The 22,399-nt window shown below is 50.8% G+C and overlaps 10 protein-coding genes across 10 annotated transcripts; 4 read left to right on the forward strand and 6 right to left on the reverse strand.

The window, feature by feature from the left end:
- Positions 1 to 144: 144 nt before the first annotated feature.
- On the reverse strand, positions 145 to 531 carry N7459_005593 (nuclear transport factor 2 family protein; the record flags this gene model as incomplete). The annotated part of the gene is made up of 1 exon (XM_056944777.1): positions 145 to 531. The coding sequence occupies one exon, from the start codon at positions 529 to 531 to the stop codon at positions 145 to 147; it is 387 nt and encodes a 128-aa protein (XP_056799112.1).
- A 2,384-nt stretch (positions 532 to 2,915) lies between these two features.
- On the reverse strand, positions 2,916 to 3,864 carry N7459_005594 (chaperonin 10-like protein; the record flags this gene model as incomplete). The annotated part of the gene is given in 4 exon segments (XM_056944778.1): positions 2,916 to 3,209; positions 3,245 to 3,463; positions 3,516 to 3,694; positions 3,714 to 3,864. 4 exon segments carry the CDS (start codon positions 3,862 to 3,864, stop codon positions 2,916 to 2,918), a joined length of 843 nt encoding a protein of 280 aa, XP_056799113.1.
- A 397-nt stretch (positions 3,865 to 4,261) lies between these two features.
- N7459_005595 (DUF3425 domain-containing protein) lies at positions 4,262 to 5,330 on the forward strand (the record flags this gene model as incomplete). The annotated part of the gene is made up of 2 exons (XM_056944779.1): positions 4,262 to 4,332; positions 4,559 to 5,330. The coding sequence occupies 2 exons, from the start codon at positions 4,262 to 4,264 to the stop codon at positions 5,328 to 5,330; spliced, it is 843 nt and encodes a 280-aa protein (XP_056799114.1).
- Positions 5,331 to 6,143: 813 nt separating this feature from the next.
- Positions 6,144 to 6,682, reverse strand: N7459_005596 (uncharacterized protein; the record flags this gene model as incomplete). Its single annotated transcript, XM_056944780.1, has 2 exons — positions 6,144 to 6,391; positions 6,451 to 6,682. The coding sequence occupies 2 exons, from the start codon at positions 6,680 to 6,682 to the stop codon at positions 6,144 to 6,146; spliced, it is 480 nt and encodes a 159-aa protein (XP_056799115.1).
- Positions 6,683 to 9,906: 3,224 nt separating this feature from the next.
- On the reverse strand, positions 9,907 to 10,842 carry N7459_005597 (uncharacterized protein; the record flags this gene model as incomplete). The annotated part of the gene is made up of 1 exon (XM_056944781.1): positions 9,907 to 10,842. One exon carries the CDS (start codon positions 10,840 to 10,842, stop codon positions 9,907 to 9,909), a length of 936 nt encoding a protein of 311 aa, XP_056799116.1.
- Positions 10,843 to 12,257: 1,415 nt separating this feature from the next.
- On the reverse strand, positions 12,258 to 13,424 carry N7459_005598 (uncharacterized protein; the record flags this gene model as incomplete). Its single annotated transcript, XM_056944782.1, has 2 exons — positions 12,258 to 13,238; positions 13,350 to 13,424. The coding sequence occupies 2 exons, from the start codon at positions 13,422 to 13,424 to the stop codon at positions 12,258 to 12,260; spliced, it is 1,056 nt and encodes a 351-aa protein (XP_056799117.1).
- A 2,859-nt stretch (positions 13,425 to 16,283) lies between these two features.
- Positions 16,284 to 17,350, forward strand: N7459_005599 (RTA1 domain-containing protein; the record flags this gene model as incomplete). The annotated part of the gene is made up of 4 exons (XM_056944783.1): positions 16,284 to 16,587; positions 16,656 to 16,716; positions 16,771 to 17,184; positions 17,242 to 17,350. 4 exons carry the CDS (start codon positions 16,284 to 16,286, stop codon positions 17,348 to 17,350), a joined length of 888 nt encoding a protein of 295 aa, XP_056799118.1.
- A 428-nt stretch (positions 17,351 to 17,778) lies between these two features.
- N7459_005600 (class I SAM-dependent methyltransferase) lies at positions 17,779 to 18,198 on the forward strand (the record flags this gene model as incomplete). Its single annotated transcript, XM_056944784.1, has 1 exon — positions 17,779 to 18,198. One exon carries the CDS (start codon positions 17,779 to 17,781, stop codon positions 18,196 to 18,198), a length of 420 nt encoding a protein of 139 aa, XP_056799119.1.
- Positions 18,199 to 19,356: 1,158 nt separating this feature from the next.
- N7459_005601 (biotin synthase) lies at positions 19,357 to 20,661 on the forward strand (the record flags this gene model as incomplete). The annotated part of the gene is made up of 2 exons (XM_056944785.1): positions 19,357 to 19,566; positions 19,699 to 20,661. 2 exons carry the CDS (start codon positions 19,357 to 19,359, stop codon positions 20,659 to 20,661), a joined length of 1,173 nt encoding a protein of 390 aa, XP_056799120.1.
- Positions 20,662 to 21,011: 350 nt separating this feature from the next.
- Positions 21,012 to 21,995, reverse strand: N7459_005602 (protein-S-isoprenylcysteine carboxyl O-methyltransferase; the record flags this gene model as incomplete). Its single annotated transcript, XM_056944786.1, has 2 exons — positions 21,012 to 21,100; positions 21,167 to 21,995. The coding sequence occupies 2 exons, from the start codon at positions 21,993 to 21,995 to the stop codon at positions 21,012 to 21,014; spliced, it is 918 nt and encodes a 305-aa protein (XP_056799121.1).
- Between the last annotated feature and the right edge of the window lie 404 nt (positions 21,996 to 22,399).

The raw sequence follows: 22,399 nt of genomic DNA on the forward strand, positions 1-22,399 counted from the left end.
AAGCTCAACGGAGCCTCTCATACCAGAGATTCGATCCTTGATCCAAAGACTCGTCGATTCGTGATGCATATCATCATGTTGCCGCTGAGAAATATTATACATCCTGAATATCATATCTGCAAGCATAATCCGCCTAGCTGTCTTCTAAGCCAGGGACTCCTGATGGGCCGCCAGCGTCCACTCTCCATCCGACCCTTGGCTCCACGTCGTGGAAGCCGTGGCGCGATACTCCTTGCTCCCCCTCACGGCATGCACCCGGTAAGTGACTACGCCCGCCATAAGGTCGATGATAATGATGCGGACCTCGTCGAGCTGGTAGCCGTCGAAGCGGTGGAACGGCGGCTTCATCGCCTCGTGAAAGGCAGACTCGTCCTCCAGGGTCAGAATGCCCATCTTCGGAAACATCAGGTTGGCCTCGGGATTGCATAGTTTCTGCACGGCGGGCGCGGGATCCGCCGAAGTGAGCGCAGTCCACAGTGCGCGCTCCTTGTTGACGAGATCCTCGCGGATCCGGTCGTGCATCGATGGCATGGTGGCGGGAGGGTTAGGTGTAGAAGCTGGAAGATGCGATCACAAGATTAGACAGCCTCCTTCCCCGTCGACGACGAGTCTTGGATAAGAACGTACCAACCGATCTTTCAGATGCAAAATGGATGAGAGCAGATGGACTTCTGCTTGTGGGAGGCGCCCGCAGTGGTTTTATTTACAGCGTGTCACCCATGTTTGACGGGGAGTAGATGAAAATGACGTCAGCGGCATGACGTTGAAGCCATCACGATTTAATCTCCGGTGATCAGCCCGTCTTGTCAGGCCAATTCTATTTGAAGAACGCTTGACATGCGTCATGCCCCACGCCAAATGCTGGATCGAGGGCTCTGGTGGCTTGGGCTCCGCGCGTCATAGGACGCTGGCTCTTTCTGCGCATGCGAAATGCCCTTGTGCACAAGTCAGCCGAGAAGCCGTGCGGCGATAAGGCCTAATCATGGTCGATCCATGGCGCGAGGTCTATGGCGCCCTATCTTCATGGATGGCGTTGAGCCATGCTCTGCATTTCTGTTGGCGAGTATCTGAATTCTAACCTTGGACAGAATGCGGTACGCCCCGCCTCCAGGTGGAGCGAGACCGTCTCCGTCGCCATCTTCTGCATCTCGGTCTTGCAGGACCTTTCGTGCGGACCTCATTCGGGGAATCGTTGACAATGCTAGGTTTATTTGTTTACGTTGTAAAAGATTTGTTCTGTCCTCGGAAATACAGAGTAGGCTGTTGCGCAAGGATCTCCTTGGGGGAAAGACTCGAGGTATTCCAGCATTAATTCTGATAGCTGACACTACAGTTGAAATGAATAGGCGAATTGGCCCGTCCTGCCACTGCTGGGGTGCCTTTGGGGGCAGAGAGATGGCCGGGAAAGTATCGGGTCCATGAAATTCCTTGCCTAAACAGGTTGTCGTAAGGACGTACATTTGTTGTACATGACTGGTTGATAACAGAGGCCTATAACTACCAGTCCGAAATTAAGATGAGTTGTGATTGGCAAGCGAGGAGGCTGTAGCTTGAAATTGTTGGTAAATCTGGGTCAATTTGAGAGGCCTCCATCGAGAGGAAGACCGGCGCTTGGTTAAGAGAGAAAACACAATCCAGTTACTACGAGGGTATATGTAAGAACAACCTTGGATGTTTATCATTGAGCATCCGCTGTGGATGGCATGCTGTGCCCTAATATTATCTAGCTATATATTGATCACACTTCCGCTTGCCGCGCACAGAATCCAACAATCTAAAGCATAGTAGTATGTTAGTGAATCTCTATGCATGGGTCGCCATTTACATCAAAGTCCCGAACATAGACAGGCGTTTCCCTCTGGATATAAAGCCCCAGAGTCGCACCTCCGTCAGAGTATAGGGCTGACCGGGTGACCGGGTGAACGGGTGGCAGGGTGAAACCCGGTCACCCGGTCAGGTCATTTTTAGTAGTTACCGGTGTTTACCAGTGTTTACTAGAGGGCTATAGTAAACATTCTAATCTGATATTTTCGAGAAATTGGGATTCCGCATCAGCCCCTAGAATACCTAGCAGGGGATACGCATAGCGGACCCGGTGCCCCAGTTCACCTACCTGATTGAGCAACTACAAGGCCTTAAACTTGCATACCTACATATTATCGATTCGCGTTTATTAATAACGTCGGCACCGTGAAAACGGAGGGAATCGAGTTCATCCTTGATATCTGGAGCAAAACATCGCCCGTTCGGGTTGTGGGTGGTTATAATCCAAGCAACACTGGCCTTACGTTTAATAAATACCAGGCAAATAAGGTGGTGGTGGTTTTTGGTCGTCACTTCCTGGATAATCCTGACCTGCCGCTTTGGATTCGCGAATAAGTATGATCAAAGGAAATTCTACAAGCCAATAGGAGAAAAGGGTTACGATGACTACTCGTTCAGCTCTGAGTCACTGGCAGCTAAAAACTAGGCCTTGCAAAAGTGGATTTCAAAAACACATGCGCGTGTATTTTTGGAATAGCTCACCGATAAATTCTCCTTCCATGCCTTGCCTAATACATACGACCACAAGGTATGGAGAACAGGGCTTTCCTTCCGCTCAGCCGTACTTAGGGTTTACGTGAACTGCGGATATTCCTCTGCAGTCCAGACCTTCCAAACCAATCTCTCGCCACTGACCTGGCCACTCCTTATAGTATCCAAAGCAGTGGTAGCCCTTTGCAAAAGCGAGTCACCTTCGATCTCCCGATACTTATTCGGCTCAATGGCACCTAAAGCAAGGAGACCGGGGATGATCTCCGGTAGCAAACGATCTTTCAGGAAAGGATTCTGGCACGAAGTTAGTCTTGCTAGACGAAAGCCAAATTTGCAATGCCGCAACCGAACATACCGATTCGTAGGCGTAGCTCACGATGCTATGAGGTCTCCACGCCGGGCACCCAAGGTGCCTCTCCGGCAACGTCAGCTGCAAGTTGTATACCCTCTTCGTCCGAAGGAGCACGAATGACCACCGGAAGAACAGCAGCGACAATCGAACCAGGCCGAGTGACAATCTTGGCGACGTGCTGTAGAGACCCAAACTTCGAGTCCACACAATCGAAAGCACGAAGGGGGGTAGAAGGGCTCTCTGTGTTCACGATCTTGAGAATGGAGTCAACGGCATTGGGGTCTCGATAATCGATGACATGCTTAGCCCATAGCTCTTGATCCTTTCGTGATGCTTGGAAGACGCAGTCGCGATGACATTTGTATATCCCCAATACTTGAGGATTTGGACCGCGAATTGGCCCACCGAGCTGCCTGCCCCCCAGATGAGAATCGGGATATCTTGGTTCTTAGGGAAAAAATCGGCAGGTCGCGGCCAAGGCAGCTCGAGGCTAAGCTTATCCGAAAGAGTGAGAAATGCCGTGCAGACATTTGTTGGCAACGTAGCCGCCGCAGGCAGAGATACCCCAGGTGGGACCTGCTTGTCAGTTAGTATAGGCAGGCAACGTGGAGCATTGGAGGATACGGACCTTTCCAAACAGGTGCTCGGGGGCAGTTACGTAGATCTGCTGACCCTTCTCTTTCTCGTTGTGGAAAAAGAAGCCAAACACTTGGTCACCAACGCGATGCCGCTCAGTACCGGGACCCACGGCCACGACGGTTCCGACGCCACTGTCACCGAGCGATTGCGGGAATTGAGCCATCAAACCTGCATCGGCCTGGTAGACGTCCAGAGGTGCGGAGGGCGTCCAGAGGTGCGGAGGGCACCCATTCGATCCGAACCTGAATTTCATGCTGCTGAGGCTGCGGAGTCGGTACTTGCACCAAGACCAAAGGCTGCTTGACACCGGTCACTATAACGGCAGGGTGAGTGGCCATGTTTTCGGGCGGCTTGAAATGAACGTGGAAGTCAAGAGGGAGAAGGAGAGTGACGGAGTAACTGCGAATGAAAGAGTCTTGGGCGCTCGCCTTATATACTAGTGTGGCTTCGACATGATTAATCGACAAAGACGCTTCCAGTGCATTCGTTGGGTTCTCCGCCGAATTAGACTGCTTACAGGCAGGGGTTGTTGTACTGCGCTCCTATTGAAACGCAAATTTGATGGTCAACTAGTCGTCCACTGCGGTGAAAGCGTCGAAATGGCCTCGGAGTTAACTTATGGGCCGACTAGGCTAACTGAACACGGCTGGCATAGGTGGGGTGCAAAGTCCATATTTGACCAATAAAAATCTAGATGTAAGCATCTTAACACAAAAGTTCATAGTTACATAACTAATGGCTAACTTTGACGCCATCCCCGCCATCTTCTACGTTGACTTCGCACCTACTGAAAGCACTTACCGCGTGTACATGATATAGCATCCACGGGCGGCGGATATTATTGTTCTAGGCTTCTTGAGGAACGGTCATCGAATGTTTCAGCAGTCAGCAGCTTACCTCTCTGATGACGACTGGACAAGTGTCGCTAATCCGGCTGCATGGCGGAGAGTCCAAAATCGGGTAAACCAGCGAGCCTACCGTGAGATCTCCAAGCTACCGAGAAGGAAATCCATTTCTGTCATTACTGACCAGGTTCCGATCTTTCCGACCTGCAGGACTACGTCGGCGTATTCGGGGCAATAATAAAGGAACCCAGCCGAACCATGCACTGACCGTGTCCACTGGTCAACGCAATCGTTCTGGAAACTCGACTGCCGAGGCACCCGCACAGCATGGCTCTATTATGTGCGGGTTACCTGAAATTCAGCATCCTCAATACACATTTGCGCCTCCAAATGTACACAAGCTGATGAGCCAGTTCGAGAAGAGCGCAATGGCGAGCTACATGGAGGGGTCTCCCAAAACGGATCTCCTTCTGAGTCTGATCAGGGTAAATATCCTACGTGCAGCTTACCAGAACGCGGTTGCAGTTGGCATGGCTGTCGAATACATGTGTAAAGACAACGCCATTTCGATTTTTTGTGGGCCGCGGCCACAACTTTCCGAAGATAGCATTCCTCCAAGTTTACGACCAACGCCGCTTCAGAGGGCAGTTTCGCACCACCCATGGCTTGACATCTTCCCGTTCCCACAAATGAGGGACAACCTGATCTGCGCCGGAGATAGTTTGGATGCCTACGAACTATGCCATGATCTCACCGCATTTTGGGATACACGCAGTAGCCGTGCAACAATGCTGGTGTGGGGAACCCCATGGGATCCGAAAAATTGGGAGCTCACGGAGGATTTTGCTAGGAAATGGCCGGTCTTTCTTTATGGCTGCCCTGATATTCTTGTTTCGACAAATTACTGGAGAAGCCGGAGGGGCGAGAAGGAATTATTAGCGAACGCGTGTGAAAACTGATTAGGAATTGTGAAGGATGATCGTTGCGTTTCTAATACCATGATCGAAAGCCTTTATACATGTTTTTAATCCAGCTGCACAGTAGGCTCCCCAGTGGAAGGTGCATAGTCATTGGTGTGCAAAGCGTTCATGTCTTCCTCATCTAGCTCGGAATCAACTCTCCTGCATACGCTCGGTGGTCGCAGATTTGGGCAGCGGCACAAACCCCTACATGAAGAGCTAAACACAGAGGAAAAAGAACTGAGAGATACCTACGTTCGAATCTAGGAGCTAGCCCTAGAGCGCTTCGAGTTATAGTATCTGGACTGGGCGAGTCTGGTTATCAGAGAACAAGCCTGCAGAAATATGGATGTCCGGCACATCCCGAACGCTTCTTACTTTCTCCCTAGCTTTGGCCTACCTATTCTCAAACCCTGCGTAGACTCTGTATTCCTAGTAATCAAATTCTTCTCAATAAATTACATGATCTATGACCCACAGGCCTGTTATGCCCTATGTACGAAGCCAGGGGGACTCTCTTACGGTTCCTGGTCTCATCATGACTGAAACCATTAACACAATACGTGTAGTCGTCAATGTCTATGGATGTGGTCTGGATGTCTTGGACACCCAGGCCTTCAAACTACAATGATTTTATGGACTGGGTGAAATGCGGCCTAAGGTTCTTGGATTCTACAGCCCTGTCAGTCCTCGATAGCTTCGGAGGGGGAACACGAATGATATTGTTGTAAACAATTGTATCAGTTAATTACAACACAGATGGCCCATTTCCCTTGCATGGCTCCCTAGAATGAAAGATTCAAAGGAGCAGACTTAGATAGCAGTCTTGGTGAGATCGATCGAGATACAGTCACTGGAAAGGGTGGCACCGGAGCGGCTGGCGTAGATCATGTAGGTAGGAGGACCAGCGGCGTACAGAGACACGGCGGGGCAGGCATAGAACTGGCCCTGAGCCCACTCGAGGGTGTCGTTGGAGCCCGTAGTGAAACCCTCGGTCAGCCCACCTGCAGCGATACCATTGGTGCTCTTGAGGTCGACATGGCCATCAGTGCCAACGTAGACTGGGTTCAATAGTTAGTACGGTCCGGCATCAAGAAAAAGACGCGTTAGAAATACTTACCAACGTCGCCATTCTGGATGCCTAGACTACCATCACCGCCGGTGAAGTTGATGCCGTGCTCACCCTTCGGGGCCAGGATGAAGGCGTCGCCTTGGCTGATAAGCGCACGGTCCTGGAGATCGCTAGCGCTGGACTGAGCGCCGCTGATAACCAGCTGGAATGTAGATGAGGCGGGAGCCGCGGCGGCGAGCACGCTCGAGAAGAGGGCAGACAGGGCGAAGGCGGTCTTCATTTTGAAGATTTGTTGATTTGAGTTGGAAGTATGAGGATGTTTGAGTATTTTCGATGCTGTGTGATGAGAGGAAAGGCCGTCTAGTCGACTTTATATATATGGGATCTGTGAGTAGTTCACCACCGGATGATCTCCCATTACATGTCGACGCCTAGCCAAGAAACCAACAAGGTCCCTACCTAGGTAGCGACAGCACCAAGGTGTCCGCTAAGCTGGCCTATCTATTCTGGATGTCTTTCAAAAGCGGAAACTTCTCCGAAAGAGGCCCTAGTGATAATTTCTGTATATGAAGTCTCCATAATCATATCGTATTCGTATACCTGTCTGAATGAAGATTTGTCCATGGCGTTGTGTAATCTTCACCTATGTCATCGTGTTGTGGTTCGACCCTATCCGGCTAAGTGACATCTATATTCCGATGAACCCATTCATTGTTCGTGAATCTGGTTAGATCCATTGACCTCACAGACTGGTTATGTTGGCTGGTTTTTCTAAGGACGGATCTTACACATTTCTCGTTATAACACCTTCGTGCACAATAAAAACTTGTGCTATCATCAATATCGGAAATCCTTACGAATATAGCCGCCTACTCCGAAATCATTAAGGGCTTAACGCAGGTCTCACTTTTACATTGTTCCAACAAGGTTCTCACAAAATCCCTGTTCCATTTGGAAGCGACACTACCGGACTATACCAATCTCCAGTTCTCGAGTCGACCAGACCGGGTAAGTGGCCGTCATTATGACTAGAGAATATTTGTAATTCGATTTTGTAAGAGAAAGGGCCCAATGTTCAACTATTACCGGACTGGAATAACAAAAGTATAGGTCCTTGTTTGCGTACTATTTCTAACCTATCCACTCATCAATCTCTCCTCTTGCCGATGGGCTTCGAGAGGCATTAGGACTCCATTCTGGGTACCTTGCGCGATAGTCGGACTATGTGCATATACTTGCGATGGTTCTTGAGCTAGCGTGATGATCCACTCGCCACCGGACAGTATGGGTGCTGTGACGTCCTTTCTATATATGGACAGCCATCCAAGGTGCAGCATGCTCACTAATATGAACAGCTAGTAATAGTGTTATAGATTGAGTTGTATCTATGGTATAGAGAAATATGCCCTGTCTCAGATTGATATCATTCCAATTTTGAGAGGGCAAAACTTGAGGAACCCTTTTAGGCCGATTATGTTGACTCGGATTCACACTAGTGAGGTAATATAAACCTGAATGATGAGCCTGAAGCTACAAGTGCAGACTGTTCAATGTAGGCTGGCCATTTGCAAACGCACCAATTTAGTTAGGAGCCACATAGCGTATGCGCCCCAAGAGAATTAGTCAACTCCAAAAGTTTGTTGCATAACTCCCCTGAAGCCGTTTCTGGGAATCAGGTTATTTGACCCGTCAGAAAAGTGGATGTAGTTCTCAAAAAAAATGGAGTAGCGTCTTGATACTATATTAAATCTTCTCTAATTAGTGGGAGTAGGGTGTCCAGATCCCAAGAATGACGCGGGCAGGTGATATTTTGTGGGTTTGAAAACAGGGCATGCTTTCAAATAGCTCGTTTCCGATTCCTAAATCTCACGACTCCGTTCACTTTAACAAAACAATGAATCGATGTATTATCATAAATTTTGGTCAATAATAGGGAGGTTCAAAAATCCCAAAATTGCTATTTTAGCGGGAAACATTGGGTGTGACGAGACTTATGGAACAGGTTGCATATTATTGATTACAAGTTCGTCGCAACTGTTCTGGTTACTCCGGAGATCTAGCTTGCTTCTCCAAGTTTTGTCCTAAATACCATCTGGTTTGTAGCCTACTCATTTTATGCTTTCTAATGTCAGGCCTAGATATTACCTAGCCCTTTCAGAAAACCGCATTGTTTTTGAGAAATAGATAACCGAAATAGGGCAGTGAAAACAGCAGGGTACTAACATACTAACCACAGTCCTCACTCTACAGGTAGTCTAAACCTTGGCAATATATCAGAGCCGGACTAGGTACAAAAAGAGAGTTAACTTATAAAAATTGGTAAAAAAAACATACAACAGCGAGGATTCGCATGTGGTCACCCACCATACTACTAACTCGCCGGCGTGTGGTTTAAGTACGGCTGAGCGGACGGGAAGCCCTGTTTTCCACACCCTATGGTCGTATGTACTAGATATATAATGGGTTAGGAGTTATAGGGGAGGCTTTCTGATGGTTAGATACTTTGCACACTATTTCTGCCAATGGTCAAGGTACACCTGCATGTGTATCTTACCATGAGCCAAAAGACCACTATTAATACCTAGAGGGGATTGACAGCCCAGGCCCATAGACCCGATACATATAAGTAGCACACATAGTATAACAGTTGGTGCAACTTTATGCAATGAACATGCCATATTCCAAGGCTGTTGGTTGCAACAGACTCATCGACAGGCCGTGATTTGGCCCTATCGCAACCGACCGCTAAACCAGAAATGGGAGTCTGCTCGTCTAAGTGGGTCTTGGGTGCGAGACCGAAAATAGGCGTTCGATCTCTATACCCACCTTGCATGGAAAGGCACGTACATATATAGTCTGGCGCTTCTCGTCGCTAGTAATCAAAATCAAAAACCACTCAGTCTTCGGCCTTGTTCTCCTTTGAGATGCCCCGGTTGTTCCCTCTATGACATCCAAGAAACCTATCATTCTCCTTATTCCAGGTGTTTAGCACTAAGCAGAGATATTCGCACCCGTGGTATATATACCTTGAAATCCGGCAGATACTGGCTGAATTGTCCAATAGGTATTCACAGTTGGACCTCTTGCTAACATATGATAACCCATTAACTAATGTTCTTTGCAATATGGAATACATTTAGTTACTCTGTATAGATGCTCCCCTCGGACGCTCTCGGCTTTAATATAATATCTCCACAAACGGCGCAGCCGAAACTGTACTGCTCCAGCCCTGAAACAAGCAAGGAAAACCCTGGCGCTGGTTTTGGAACTGTAGATATTATCGCATAGTGAAGGGGAAGAAATAGCTGAGCAACTCCACTGAGGTATGTTTCGGATCTATCTGACTGAGGTCGAGCTGTAGGGTGCTGCAGACAATCCTGCTTAGACGAATTATGAGAGGAAACTTCATCAGAGATGTATATTATGGCGGGCTATACGTTCTTGGCAGGATTTCCATGGGACAAGTTGAAACACTTAGAGAAATACTATCCGTTCTTTGTTCAATCAAGCAGCCTGGGAAAAGCTGATAGAGCATTCCAAAGCAAACCCAAAACACCGCGCGTACCATCCTTGCGACCAGTAACTCAGCTCCAAACAATGTGGTGCGCGCTTAATGATGCTGCTGTCAACCCGCACGCTTCTCCGAAATGCCGCAGCACAGTATCTTGCGTGCTCCTCGGTTCCAACAAAGAAGCAGTCCTGCTCGGACAAGCCAAACATTACAGGCGCAATAACATTTGATGTCCATTCCTCCCGCCAGATAGGAAGCCACCAACTGCGCAAGCTCTCAATCTCTAGGATAGGCGACGGGGAGTTAAGCCGATCGCTCTGTTGCAGGATTTCCAGATGAACCGTTCCTGGCCGAAACATGAGGCTATCTTTCATATCGACTGGGAACAAGACTCGATTGTTGGGAAGGTTGGATTCCTGGACAGGGTTCTCCTCCATGCCGGGAAGAAGCTTCTCCCCGATTCCAGAGACAATAACTCCTCCCAGTGGATATGAGGGGTTACTGCCCTGTCCATGTAACGCCCCCGCAATGATGCCTCCCATTGCACCAAGACTGTGACATAACAGCACAATGCAATTGCAGGCATTGGGCTCACCAAAAGTCGACCATAGTGAAGGGAGGATATAAGAGTGTAGCCATGAGCCTGTTTCTCTTGAGAAATTAGACCCCTCAGCAATAGGCGGGAAGGCGCTAGTTCCACCGTAGTCAGGGCGGTTGATAGATACGAATGGAATGCCGAAGGCCACACTGGCCAAACTCGCCGTATGAGCAGCATCGGCATCGAAATAACGACAGTCATATGTGCTACCGTGAAGACCAACCAACAGCGGACATGGTTTTCCGTTTGATCGATCTTCCGACTGCGGTGGAATACTGCGAATACCAGACAGATTGGCCCCGTTGGTAAGCTGGAGGTTGAAAGGCTCCATCGTGAGACATTAAACCGTGTCTCCATTGTGTCGCATTAGTATGAGAGAGGGAGAAATGATGAAGTATCTTGAAAACATACCAGGAGAATATCAGAGGGTCGGGATAACACCGATGTATGGACGAACACCTTGTAGAAGGCCTAACGGCTTCACAGTGCCATAGATGACGGGGCTAGGAAATGACTCGATCCGAAGGCGATTTCCGTTCTGCCGGGAGGATTATCGTTTCATATGAGTGATTTCTTGGATAGGCGCCGCTCGCCTAAACATGAGACATAGTCTCACCCGGGTAAAAAATCGGCATGTAGTTGATTCTGGAATTCACTTCGGGTCATTTCCAGCCTCACGATTATTAGCTGATTATATGATTTTCTTTCAGCTCCACTGTGAGAGATGACAAAGGTACGAATCATCTCCAAGTCATGTACGTAAGAGAATACTGCGTTCACAACCTTGGAAATAAGTCCATTAACATGGAAGGCCTCAGGCATCAGGGGGGGGGGGGTTATAAGGACGCTTGGGGCTGCCTACACCCCACTTAGTTTTAGCATCCATCCTGATTCGCAGTTATATGGCAATTCACCGGTCATTCCATCATACGCTGGCCTTGTAGTAGTTAACTACAAATGGTCCTGCTCCACTCTGGCATTCTCTGTCGTTTGACCATTTGTGGTTCTCAGTAGGCCACTTTCGGCGATAGCGGGAATAACGGGGTATGCCGCAGGTTGATGACAGTCGGATCTACCGAATCTGGATTTTCGTGGATCTTTCTAACCAAGGTAACCGACCCTGCATCATAGTGTATCATTACACGACTCGGATTCTTGCAAAAACCAGAGCCCTAATTTCGTCCAATTTGTCTCGGAAATGACTTCCGTTCAAGGCAAAGTGTTTGCGGTCACGGGTGCAGCGTCAGGAATCGGTTATGCGATTGCTCAACGTCTCGCCAAGTCAGGAGCCCGGTTGTCTATCACAGATCTCTCTGTCGAGGGGTTGGAAAAGTGCGCAGCCGAGCTCAAAGCACGCATTGGCGTGGAGAATGTCATGAGTCATGCAGCAGATATTTGTGATCGGGCGGCCGTTGAGAGATGGATCTCGAACACTGTCCAGCATTTCGGTCATTTGGACGGCGCGGTCAATGCTGCCAGTGTACACTATTTATTAAGTGAAGAATCCGCCTTTTGTACCGGATCCGTCCATATGATTGACGGGGGATTGACTACCTGCTGAGGAACAAATGGGGAATCTCGGCGGCCACTTGGCGGATCGTCCAAATTTATATTGTAATGTATAACCTCGTACATACAGGACCATACAATCAGGGGAGTGTAGCCAGATGACATCGAGCGACAGAGTGTAGAAGGTGAAAATTCAACGGCAAGGCGCTGTATCAAACATGTTGCCAGCAGAGATATTTATTCCACCGAAGAACCAGATGGGCCGATGGCTTCAGGCAAATCCACCCAGTCGAATTTGCCTAATACCTTGGTCAACCAGACGTCAGACGGTTTATCGGCCATTTTCGGGGTAGAATGGTCAAACATCGAGCCGCTCAGGAAGGTGTGCGGAAAGCCAAAGTCAAATGGATAAGCTCCCTCGATCACATCCATTTCCTTCCGCGTCAACACCACGTTCAAAGCATCAATGCTGCCCCTGAGGTGTTCAACCTTTCTACCCCCAACGATAGGAAACACATAGGGGGCCTTTCGCATGACATAGGCCAGGGCCACATTCAGCAGGGGGACTCCTTTCTCGTTGCTCACAGATTCCAGAACCGCCGAAACCTTCATATCATGTTCTGACGTAGGAATGAATTTCCGACCGGGGTTATGTTTCTCGCGCTCTTCAAATCCCTCTTTGGTCTGGAACCGGCCTTGATTCAACACACCGTATGGACACAAGGCCATTCCTTCGTCACGAGCCATAGGAATAATGTCTCTTTCGAAGTCTCGCATCGCCGCATTCCACATTCCTTGATACACCGAAAACTGGCGCAGGCCGTGATCCCGGGCATACTGATTGGCCTTGGCGACTACCCATGCCGGAGTATCGGAAATTCCAAGGTATACCACTTTTCCAGAAGCAACCAAATCATTCAAAGCGTGCATAAGTTCCGGGATAGAGGTAGTGTAATCCCACCAGTGGACATAGAGCAGGTCGATATAAGAGGTCTGAAGTTTCCGCAAGGACGCATCCACGCTAATCTTCATTGATTTAGCGTTGTTGCCACCGAAGTTGGACTGGATTTTATCCGTATACTGCGTCATGTATGCAGTGGTGTACTTGGTCGCAAGCACAATCTCATCCCGGTTCTTGCGTGACATCATCCACTCGCCGACCAGCATCTCCGAGTGTCCATTCTGATAGCCACTGGCCGTATCGATGAAATTGCCACCCTAATTGTAAAAGTAGTCAAGCATTTCAAAGGCGTCCTCACGCGAACATTCTCCATATCGTCCTCCCTGTTGGCCACCAAATGTCATAGTCCCTAAGCACAATGGCGACACCCGAACGGCGGCTGCGGGCGCCAATTGGCGGTGGCGAAACAAAAGGGACTCGAACTTCTTCTCTGCGGAGGCCATGATGGACAATGATATGGTAGGCACAAAATGGAATAAGGCGAGAGGGTCAACGAGATTAGGTGCACCCAGGGAAGTGTGTTGCTTTATATTATTGCCCACAGCAATGTTCTCCGATAAGTCCGTCTTCTGGCCGATCCAGAAATGGCTAAGACCAATGATGGGTGGATCCTGGGATTGCCTACTCCCATAATTCATGGTAAAGCCCAGGCTGAAATGCCCGAAACTCAAGATTTACATAGTTGATTCCAACGTCATGCTTGGCGAATCAAACACGGACCTTTCTCGTCCCCAGCCCATGCCGACCACCGATCACTTTTTCTTCCAAGGTTCCTTAACTCCGCCGGTCAGCACGCACATGTCATCAACTTGCAGTTCAGCGAAGTATGACATCCAACCCCAGGGCTCGACCGAGGCACTTCCCTACACAGACGTTAATTTGGTTGGGTGAGAACCTGCAGATGAGCTCCTCCTTTTCCCCATTCGACCCGACTGTGAAGCAGCCGCCGACTCAGGGCCCATCTTTTCTTGAATCTCACCGGCCACTCATCTCACTAGCCGCTTGTACCCACTGGGTTATTTGGAGTCTATCAATGATCCCTGGAGAGATCGATGATGAATATGAACCGAGTCGCTCGAACCACGGTCCCTTGCGAAGCCCTTTACATAACTTGCCAGTGGAATTCCTCTTTGTTCTTCTACAAGCCCAGAAGGACACTCTGTCAAACCACCGTGCTTCCATCTAACTGGACGTCTAATCCACGGGTATTTTTCGCCTCGGGATTCAACCCACTTGATCCATCTTTCAAGGTAGAGCAGGAACCGTTGCCGAATTATGCTCCCGAGAAGTACTATCCCGTTCCACAAGCAGAGCTCCTTGACGTCAGAGATCATGAGCTGAAAATCTATAACCACGTAAACGCCGTGGGAACGGATCATCCCGGCAGGAAGTTTAATCGTAAACTTATCCGCTATTTCGTCGTGGAGGGCCCTAATGGGCACCACCTTTGTCTTGTCCACGAACCCCATGGGCTCGATGTGATGAGTTACTGCGATATATCCCTGGTCGCACGATGACACTGGAAAGTATGAAACCTGCCATTCGCCAAATTCTTGGTGTCCTAGACTATCTGCACTCCGTGGCCGGTGTCATTTATACCGGTACGTACATGGCTTCCTCCAATCACTGGAACATCAAAACATCAAGTGATGATCTAACTAACCCTGCCCAAGATATTCAGCTCAAAACCCTATTGATGCCAATACCGTCACCTAGTGCACTCGCTGGCTTTGAAGAACAAACAACCTACCCTTCCAGATCGCTAATAAACCAATGCTAAGAGATCTATATCTCACAAAGACGCTAGTTTAATATAACATAAGCGAGGGAATTCGAGAAATCAAGGCCTTATATCGACCTACAAGGACTTGGTGGGGGCGGTAATATTACAACCCCGGCACCGCACACGTAGTCTCTATAGTTCTACGTACCGATAGTCTAGAGGGGCCGCCGTACTGCACAGTGACTAACACCCCAACGCACATACAGATAGCACCCCAGCGATTAGTTTACACTCAGAATCGAGTCGCTGGTTCTTCACTCTAATCATTTTTATCATCTCATCGGACCGTCTCGCAGCGCCAGTCCTAACAGCTCCCCTCTTGTCTCAACGTTGCACTGGTGATGGCATACGGTTGGGTGGGAGCTGATTGCACCTGCAATGCAAGCAGTAGCGCAAAGAGAAAACTCCCCAGAAAAATCATCGCTTGGCTATAGACCTGCATAATGGTTTGTTGTCTGAAGGACCCGTACAAGGAGATGGAAAGTGATATGGAAAGTCTAGCTTGAGCAATTCGGAGAAAACACGCAATGGCCGAGCAAATTATTCTAAATGAAGGTACGCAGGCATAGTCAACTCCATACAGAGAATGAACAGCATGGATGTGACGGGCAGCCAAGGAAATGAATACTTCATCAGTGAGGCTCGGAAAGTGGAATCACACAAGTCCAATTTAATTGGTCGAGTTTCTATGTTCTCATCGGGTGCACTTCTACATACGTCCGGGTGAGTGGAGTAATCCGCATGGAACGATGATGAGAGACGACCATCTACGAGGAAGCAAAGCAGTGCATATGTAGACCCACAAGGATCGTAAGGCATGGTATATGTCGCCGCTGGTAACACCGAGACGATCTTGTTGTTATTATAACCTTTTATCTACCTTGAAGTGGGTAAGAGGGTGTATGTAAGATCACTCGATTATCAAAAGACTCGCGAGCGGCAAAAGGACGACCAGTATATTTGATCAGATCGACGATTGGTGACCTTGGAAGGTGATGTAAAGAGTCGAGGCAAAGATCTCGGAATGTCTCCCTATCTGTCACGATGTTCGGTGGCTCATCGTGGAGAGCGACTCCTGCTGGATCGCACGCGGATTACATATCCGTCAATGCACGCGAGTCATGTTCTCGGACTTGGCGATGTCGGCAAATGCGGAGGGTTGCGGTTCATCGCTTGGAGATAAGAGCTCAACCTATATAGGTAGCAGTTACCAAAGGAGATCGACGGACATTATGGCGATCACTAGACTTGTGCTCTCCAGCATTGACGAAGGGGGGCGAGTGAGATGCCGGGTAGATATACCTAGATAGCCGCCGGAGGAAGATCGACATGACTCGTAGTCAATAAATCCCCACCAGCCTTGGCTCCACAGAGTTCGTAAGGCTGCAATGGCGAAATCCAGGAGGGCTGCGACCCAAGCATTAAAACTCATATATATTAGACCCCACGGTGGCGCACAGCACAGCGGGGGATTCGAGCCTTGTACTGCAGTTTTTCCTCTCATCCCGTGTCGCTCACGATGCCCTTGTCCCAGCTGCCGAATGGGCTCGTCGCCTTTGGCCCGAACGCCAATTGCACACTGGATACTTGCCCCCTGGACACCAGTATTCTTCGATACCAACCGTCGATCCCCGCCAGTGCGGTGTGCATTGCCATCTTCGGATTTGCGCTGGCAGTGCACACCGTGGAGGGGATCTGGAAGCATACCTGGGGGTTCATGGGCTCTGTCATTGCCGGGTGTATACTGGAGATTCTCGGATATGTTGGCCGATTGATCATCCACGACAATCCGTTCAACTTCCAAGGCTTTCTCATGCAGATCAGTAAGCATGCTCGTTGATTTGACTTCGCGACTTGACGAGAAGAGGGCCAGCATTGACCACTGCCACAGTCTGCATCACCATCGCGCCGGTCTTTTTCTGCTCCGCCATCTATGTCTTGCTATCTCAAGTGTATGAGCCGTCTCTCCCAAGATATTATATTGTCAACCCACTCACCTTGCACAGAATCAACTTGGTCGACCCGGCACTCTCTCGCATCAAACCGCAACTCTTCTATTGGATCTTCATCCCATGCGATATCATCTCGCTAGTTCTCCAGGCTCTCGGGGGTGCCCTCTCCTGTACCGGTAGTAACAAGGCCGCCATCCAGGTTGGAGTAGACATCTCGCTCGCCGGGCTCGTCTTCCAAGTGTTTACTCTAACAATCTTCTGCGGTCTGTTCATCGACTATCTCAATACCTGCCGGCGGTCTCCCGCGCGCAAGGCCTTCACCAAGCGCATGAACTTTTTCTTGGTGTTCATGTTCATCTCCATCATCCTCATCTTGGTCCGCTGCTGCTATCGAATTGTCGAGTTGCACGACGGATACTTCAGCTCTTGGTTCCGCGACCAATCGCTTTTCATCGCTCTGGAGTCAGGGTGAGTCTACTACAATCTTTCCGGTCCCCGTTTACGCCGCTGACTTTTTCTGTCCAGAATCATGTGTGCGGCGATCCTGACCATGATCTTCGGCCATCCTGGAATTGGTCTGCCGGCAGGGAAGAACAAGAGCTCGAAGGGGGAGGTGCCTCCCTCGGACTTTTGAGTATGCCGCTCAGAATGTCGTTGGAAACTATTCCCCTCCAGAAGTAACTATTTATTCCAATAACTAGATCTTTGATAACTGCCCCATAGAATATAATACCAGTGCTTTGATCGGGCCACTTGATATCTTGTGGGGTTCTCACGTCTGTAGGGAAGATCATTCTGAGAATGGTTTATGCAATATAGACCACTCCAAGCCCAACCCCCTATGTTCAACCAAGCAGATAGAGAGTACCCAAGATAGAACAAATGAGCTTCTTCCGAGACGCGACTGGCAGGTCAGTGTGTAGGTGCCTGATCTCACGACGCTACGGTTTTCGGGATTCGGACACTAGAATCTGAACGAGTGATGTGGATGGAGACTACAAAAGCCACCTGGGACCTGGATAATTGAGCTTGTCTAAGTGAACGAGAGGCCACGGAGCTACCATGGCTTCCTCGATAGTCTTCCCGTCGGAGAGGACATTCCGTTCTTACGACCATTCACAGGGAGCTATCTATGCGCAACGTCGTCCTACTTACCACCCGAACTTGTATCAGACCATCATCAGCCACCACATTTTAACTGGCGGTGAATTGGACACAATTCTGAACGTCGGCTGTGGGCCAGGAAATGCTGTCTGCGATCTGGCGCCGCAACTCATCAATGCCATTGGCGTCGACGCATCCGAAGGCATGATCAGGACCGCCCGCTTGCTCGGGGACGTTTCGTGGGATTACCAACCGATCCTTTTCGGAATGTCTACCGCAGAAGGACTCGGTTCTCAAATTGAGCCACCCATTCCACATGGGAGTGTGGATCTTGTGATTGCTGCCACTGCCGTGGTCTCTTCCAATGCCTGTTCCTGAATTCGAACGAGCAACGTTTTATCGCAAGGACTGGAACCAGAATGTACCGTGCTCGGTGGGTGACGATTCATTGCAACTCAGAGTGACCCGCGCTATCTGGCAGTGGATTTGCGGACCGCAGAAAGGATGCTGGCTACGAGAGGCATAGTGACCAGGTGGCGTGGGGCCCATCCAGAGATGGCGGGAACCGAGTGTGATGTTGCAAGAATGTGCGGAGAGATTGAGCGTCTCCTGCATGAGGCAGGTGTGAAGCCGGGCGAGGAAGTGTTGAAGCCGGGCATAGAGGGCGTATTGCTGATGGTGAAGAAGAGTTTCTAAATTATCAGCTCCATATTCACGAACGGTCCTTTTGACAAGATCTTTCCGTCCAGAAGGATCATTTGGGCCCCGCCACTAGATGGCTATAGGGAAGGCAGTATCGGATGGAGCGTTCTGCGCTAGTCGGAGATATTCCCCTCGATTTTCTGTAATTGTTTGGCAACGCTCTTCTGTGGATCAAAGGCTCCAGCTGTGATGCCCATCAGATTGGGATTTCGTCCATCTTCATTGCAATATTCACGCTTCTGGCCAATTCTTCTGCTTCTCCATTGGCGCGACTCTGCACGGGCCAGGCTATCCCGCGGTGGTTAATAAGATGTCGATCATTGGCGCAGCGGGAAGTGGTGGATCTCGTCGCGAACGGTGACGCAAAGAGCGCAGCTCAACGAGGAGGACTCGCGCAGTCGTACAGTCGCGCTGCGTGCGGCGAGGGTGAAATGCAAACGCGCACGAATGCCATCTAGATGACTCGTACCTGGAGGTGAGAAGCTGGCCAAACCTCGGTTGCCCGAGGGTGGAGATAGAGTTGAGACGAGATGATGAGCGAGTCCGAGGGGAAAGAGCGTTGGGGTCAACGTAATTGGCCAACTGGGGCGGTGCTTTCCACTCTCACTTCGAGGCTGCATATGCACAATGGAGGAGATTTCCACGGCTGCGCTGCATGGAGACGGGACCTAGAGGGAGTAGCTGAACAAGCGACAGACGCAAAGCCCAATCGACCTTCCCCACAGGATTGTCGTAACCGTCGCGCCGGTGAATCGTCAAGCGTGCATCTTCACCCCCACTCGTCACTCTATTTCTTCTTTCCCTCTCCCTCTGTCTCCTTCTCCCCTTCACATCATGTCTCTTCCTCTTCCCCGGTCCCTACCCCGGACCGTGCTGCGGTCGTATGGCACCGTCCAAGCTCCTCCCAGTGCGGCCTCGCTCGCCAGCCGCATCCCCAGTGCTTTGGTGGAGGCCACTGCCGCAACGACCCCGCGGACCAACTGGACCCGTGAAGAGGTCCATCAGGTCTACAATACTCCATTGAGCCAGCTAACATACGCCTCGGTAAGTTCAGTGCCAATTGATGGCCTCTTTCCGTCGCAGCGATCAGTGCAGGTCCCACACTGCCCGATATTGGCATTGTCCTCGGCGTACATAACCTCGGTAATCATCTGAGCCTCAGCTAACGCCTTCCAGGCTGCTGTGCACCGTCGATTCCACGACCCTGCCGCCATTCAGATGTGCACATTGATGAACATCAAAACCGGCGGCTGCAGCGAAGATTGCTCCTACTGCGCCCAGTCCTCGCGCCACCAGACCGGGCTGAAAGCGACCAAGATGAGCCCCGTCGACGAGGTCCTGGAGAAGGCCCGCAACGCCAAGGCGAACGGCAGTACACGGTTCTGCATGGGCGCCGCCTGGCGCGACATGCGCGGGCGCAAGACCAGCCTGAAGAACGTCAAGCAGATGGTGTCGGGCATCCGCGACATGAACATGGAGGTGTGCGTGACGCTAGGCATGATCGACCAGAACCAGGCCAAGGAGCTGAAAGATGCCGGCCTAACGGCGTACAACCACAACCTCGACACCTCGCGTGAGTTCTACCCCAGCATCATCACCACGCGCTCGTACGACGAGCGGCTGCGCACGCTGGACCACGTCCGCGACGCCGGCATCAATGTCTGCTCCGGTGGCATCTTGGGGCTGGGCGAGACGGATGCAGACCGTGTCGGTCTCCTGCACACCGTCTCCAGCCTGCCCTCGCACCCGGAATCGTTCCCCGTCAATGCGCTGGTTCCGATCAAGGGTACCCCGCTGGGTGACCGGAAGATGATCCCCTTTGACCGTCTGCTTCGGACGATTGCGACCGCCCGTATTGTTATGCCTGCTACTATCGTTCGGCTTGCTGCTGGTCGGATCGCGCTGTCCGAAGAGCAGCAGGTCGCCTGCTTCCAGGCTGGTGCCAATGCGGTGTTCACTGGTGAGAAGATGTTGACTACGGACTGCAATGGATGGGATGAGGACCGTGTGATGTTTGAGCGCTGGGGCTACTACCCCATGAAGAGCTTCGAGAAGCCTGAGCCCAAGGTGGCCAACACTACTGTGACTCCCCCTCCCACCGAACAAGAAACTGCTGCGCCGGTCGCAGCCAGCTCATAGAGATGCTTTGATTATCTGGGGACTTGCTGTCGATTATTTGGGCGAATAGTGTCCCCAATAAAATAGGTCTAGTCTGAATATATTAGGCCCTCAGCAAGAGCCATCTTCACAAACCACTCTCCCCATCACATAGCCAGAAAAGACAGTATCTACCGTTGGGTATGCCTTTTGACAGCCCAGTTAAATCTGGTAGGTGGTACATACTAGGCTACCGCCCAATCGGACAGACACTAGAGAGCACTCGCAAATGTCTCCGCGAATTGAAGTCTATTGGTATATCTGCAAATAAAAAGACTATGCGAATGTATCTCTCGACACCACTACCCCGTATGCCGTCCACGCATGAGTATTCAGCGAATGCCGGGGATACCAACCGGAGTGACCTGTCTGTACTGCACGTACTCGGCACCAAAGAATCGAATCAGGAACGACTCCTCCCCTAGAAGCACGACAAGCACACATTAGCTCAGTACCGCATTGAGGGCCGACGAAGAGCGGATCTTACGCTTAATCCGAGTCGAGAAGAACCGCCACAACACGACCGCATACCCAACAAAGCACACCACATTCCCCAGAACGATCTGCGTGCCCAGTCCCCACCAGAAAAAACCAAAGTAACTCGGGTGTCGCAGGAACTGGTACACGCCGTTTTTGACCAGCACATGGCCCGCCTGGTGCTGGCTCTGCACATGGTGATTGAAATTGCTAGCCGCCTGCGCCATCGCCATCGTCCGCACAACCTGTCCCACCGCCGTCAGCAACAGTCCCAGGACAAGCAGCACCGAGACCTCCGATCCCGACACGGGGTCCGTCACAGAAAGCACGCGCCCAACGATGCCCGGCCGCGGCCACAGCAGATGCGAGACGAGACACTCGACCACCGCAGACCCGTGCGCCACATTATACGCCCACCCATTCGATGACAGCAGGAAGGCCGACACTGTCGCGTAGCGCGTGTTGTACCGCGCCGTGACCCAGAACTCGAGCACGTGGAACAAGCTCAGCGCGGCGAGGAAGAACGGGACGCGCCAGAGCGGGCTCGGGAAGACCGCGACGAGGAGGAGGGTCAAGGCCAGCGCCAGGCCGAAGGTCGTGCCGAGCAGGAACGCGCGCAGCGAGATGCCGGCGAGCGACTTGTCGCCGTCCGGGAAGTTTGCGGCGTCGGTGTCGGGTGCGCCCGCGCTGGCGCTGGAGGAGGTGCTACTGCGGCGCTCGGCGGGGAAGGATGGGTGCCATTCTTCCTCGGTCGGGTGGGAGATGCGTTCGATCGGCCAGGAGATGTTGGGGTCGCCGGGGGTGGGCTGGGTGCCGGAGGTGGTTGCGGCGGAGGCCATTTGGGGAGAGGTTGGCTGGAGAGGAGAGGAGTCGGGGACGGAGATTCGTTAGCGCATCTGAGTTGCGCGGATTTGAGAACGAGGCGGGGTTTAAATGGGCGTCAGCGCTGCATGGCTCATTGAGTCGAGAATTGGTGGCTGAGAACAATCGGAGCTGGCGGGATTGTTGTCTCCATAGAAATCCACTCCGGAGCCGAACCAGACCGATCACATTAGTGGCAGCGGCATCGCTTTCTTTCAGCGCTTGTAGCTACTCTTAAGGAGGCGCGAGGAAACCAAGCTGTAAATTGTAAACTCTGTGCTTTGAATTTTTTTCAGCTCTTCATAGCGATGATCAATTTTATGGATATATATTTCTTTGTCCACCAACGATGGCTCGACTATCTAGGTAGACCGGATAATTT

Source organism: Penicillium hispanicum, assembly GCF_028827665.1.
Source record: "Penicillium hispanicum strain IBT 35686 chromosome Unknown utg000005l_segment0_segment0, whole genome shotgun sequence".
NCBI classification, from domain to species: Eukaryota; Fungi; Ascomycota; class Eurotiomycetes; order Eurotiales; family Aspergillaceae; genus Penicillium; species Penicillium hispanicum.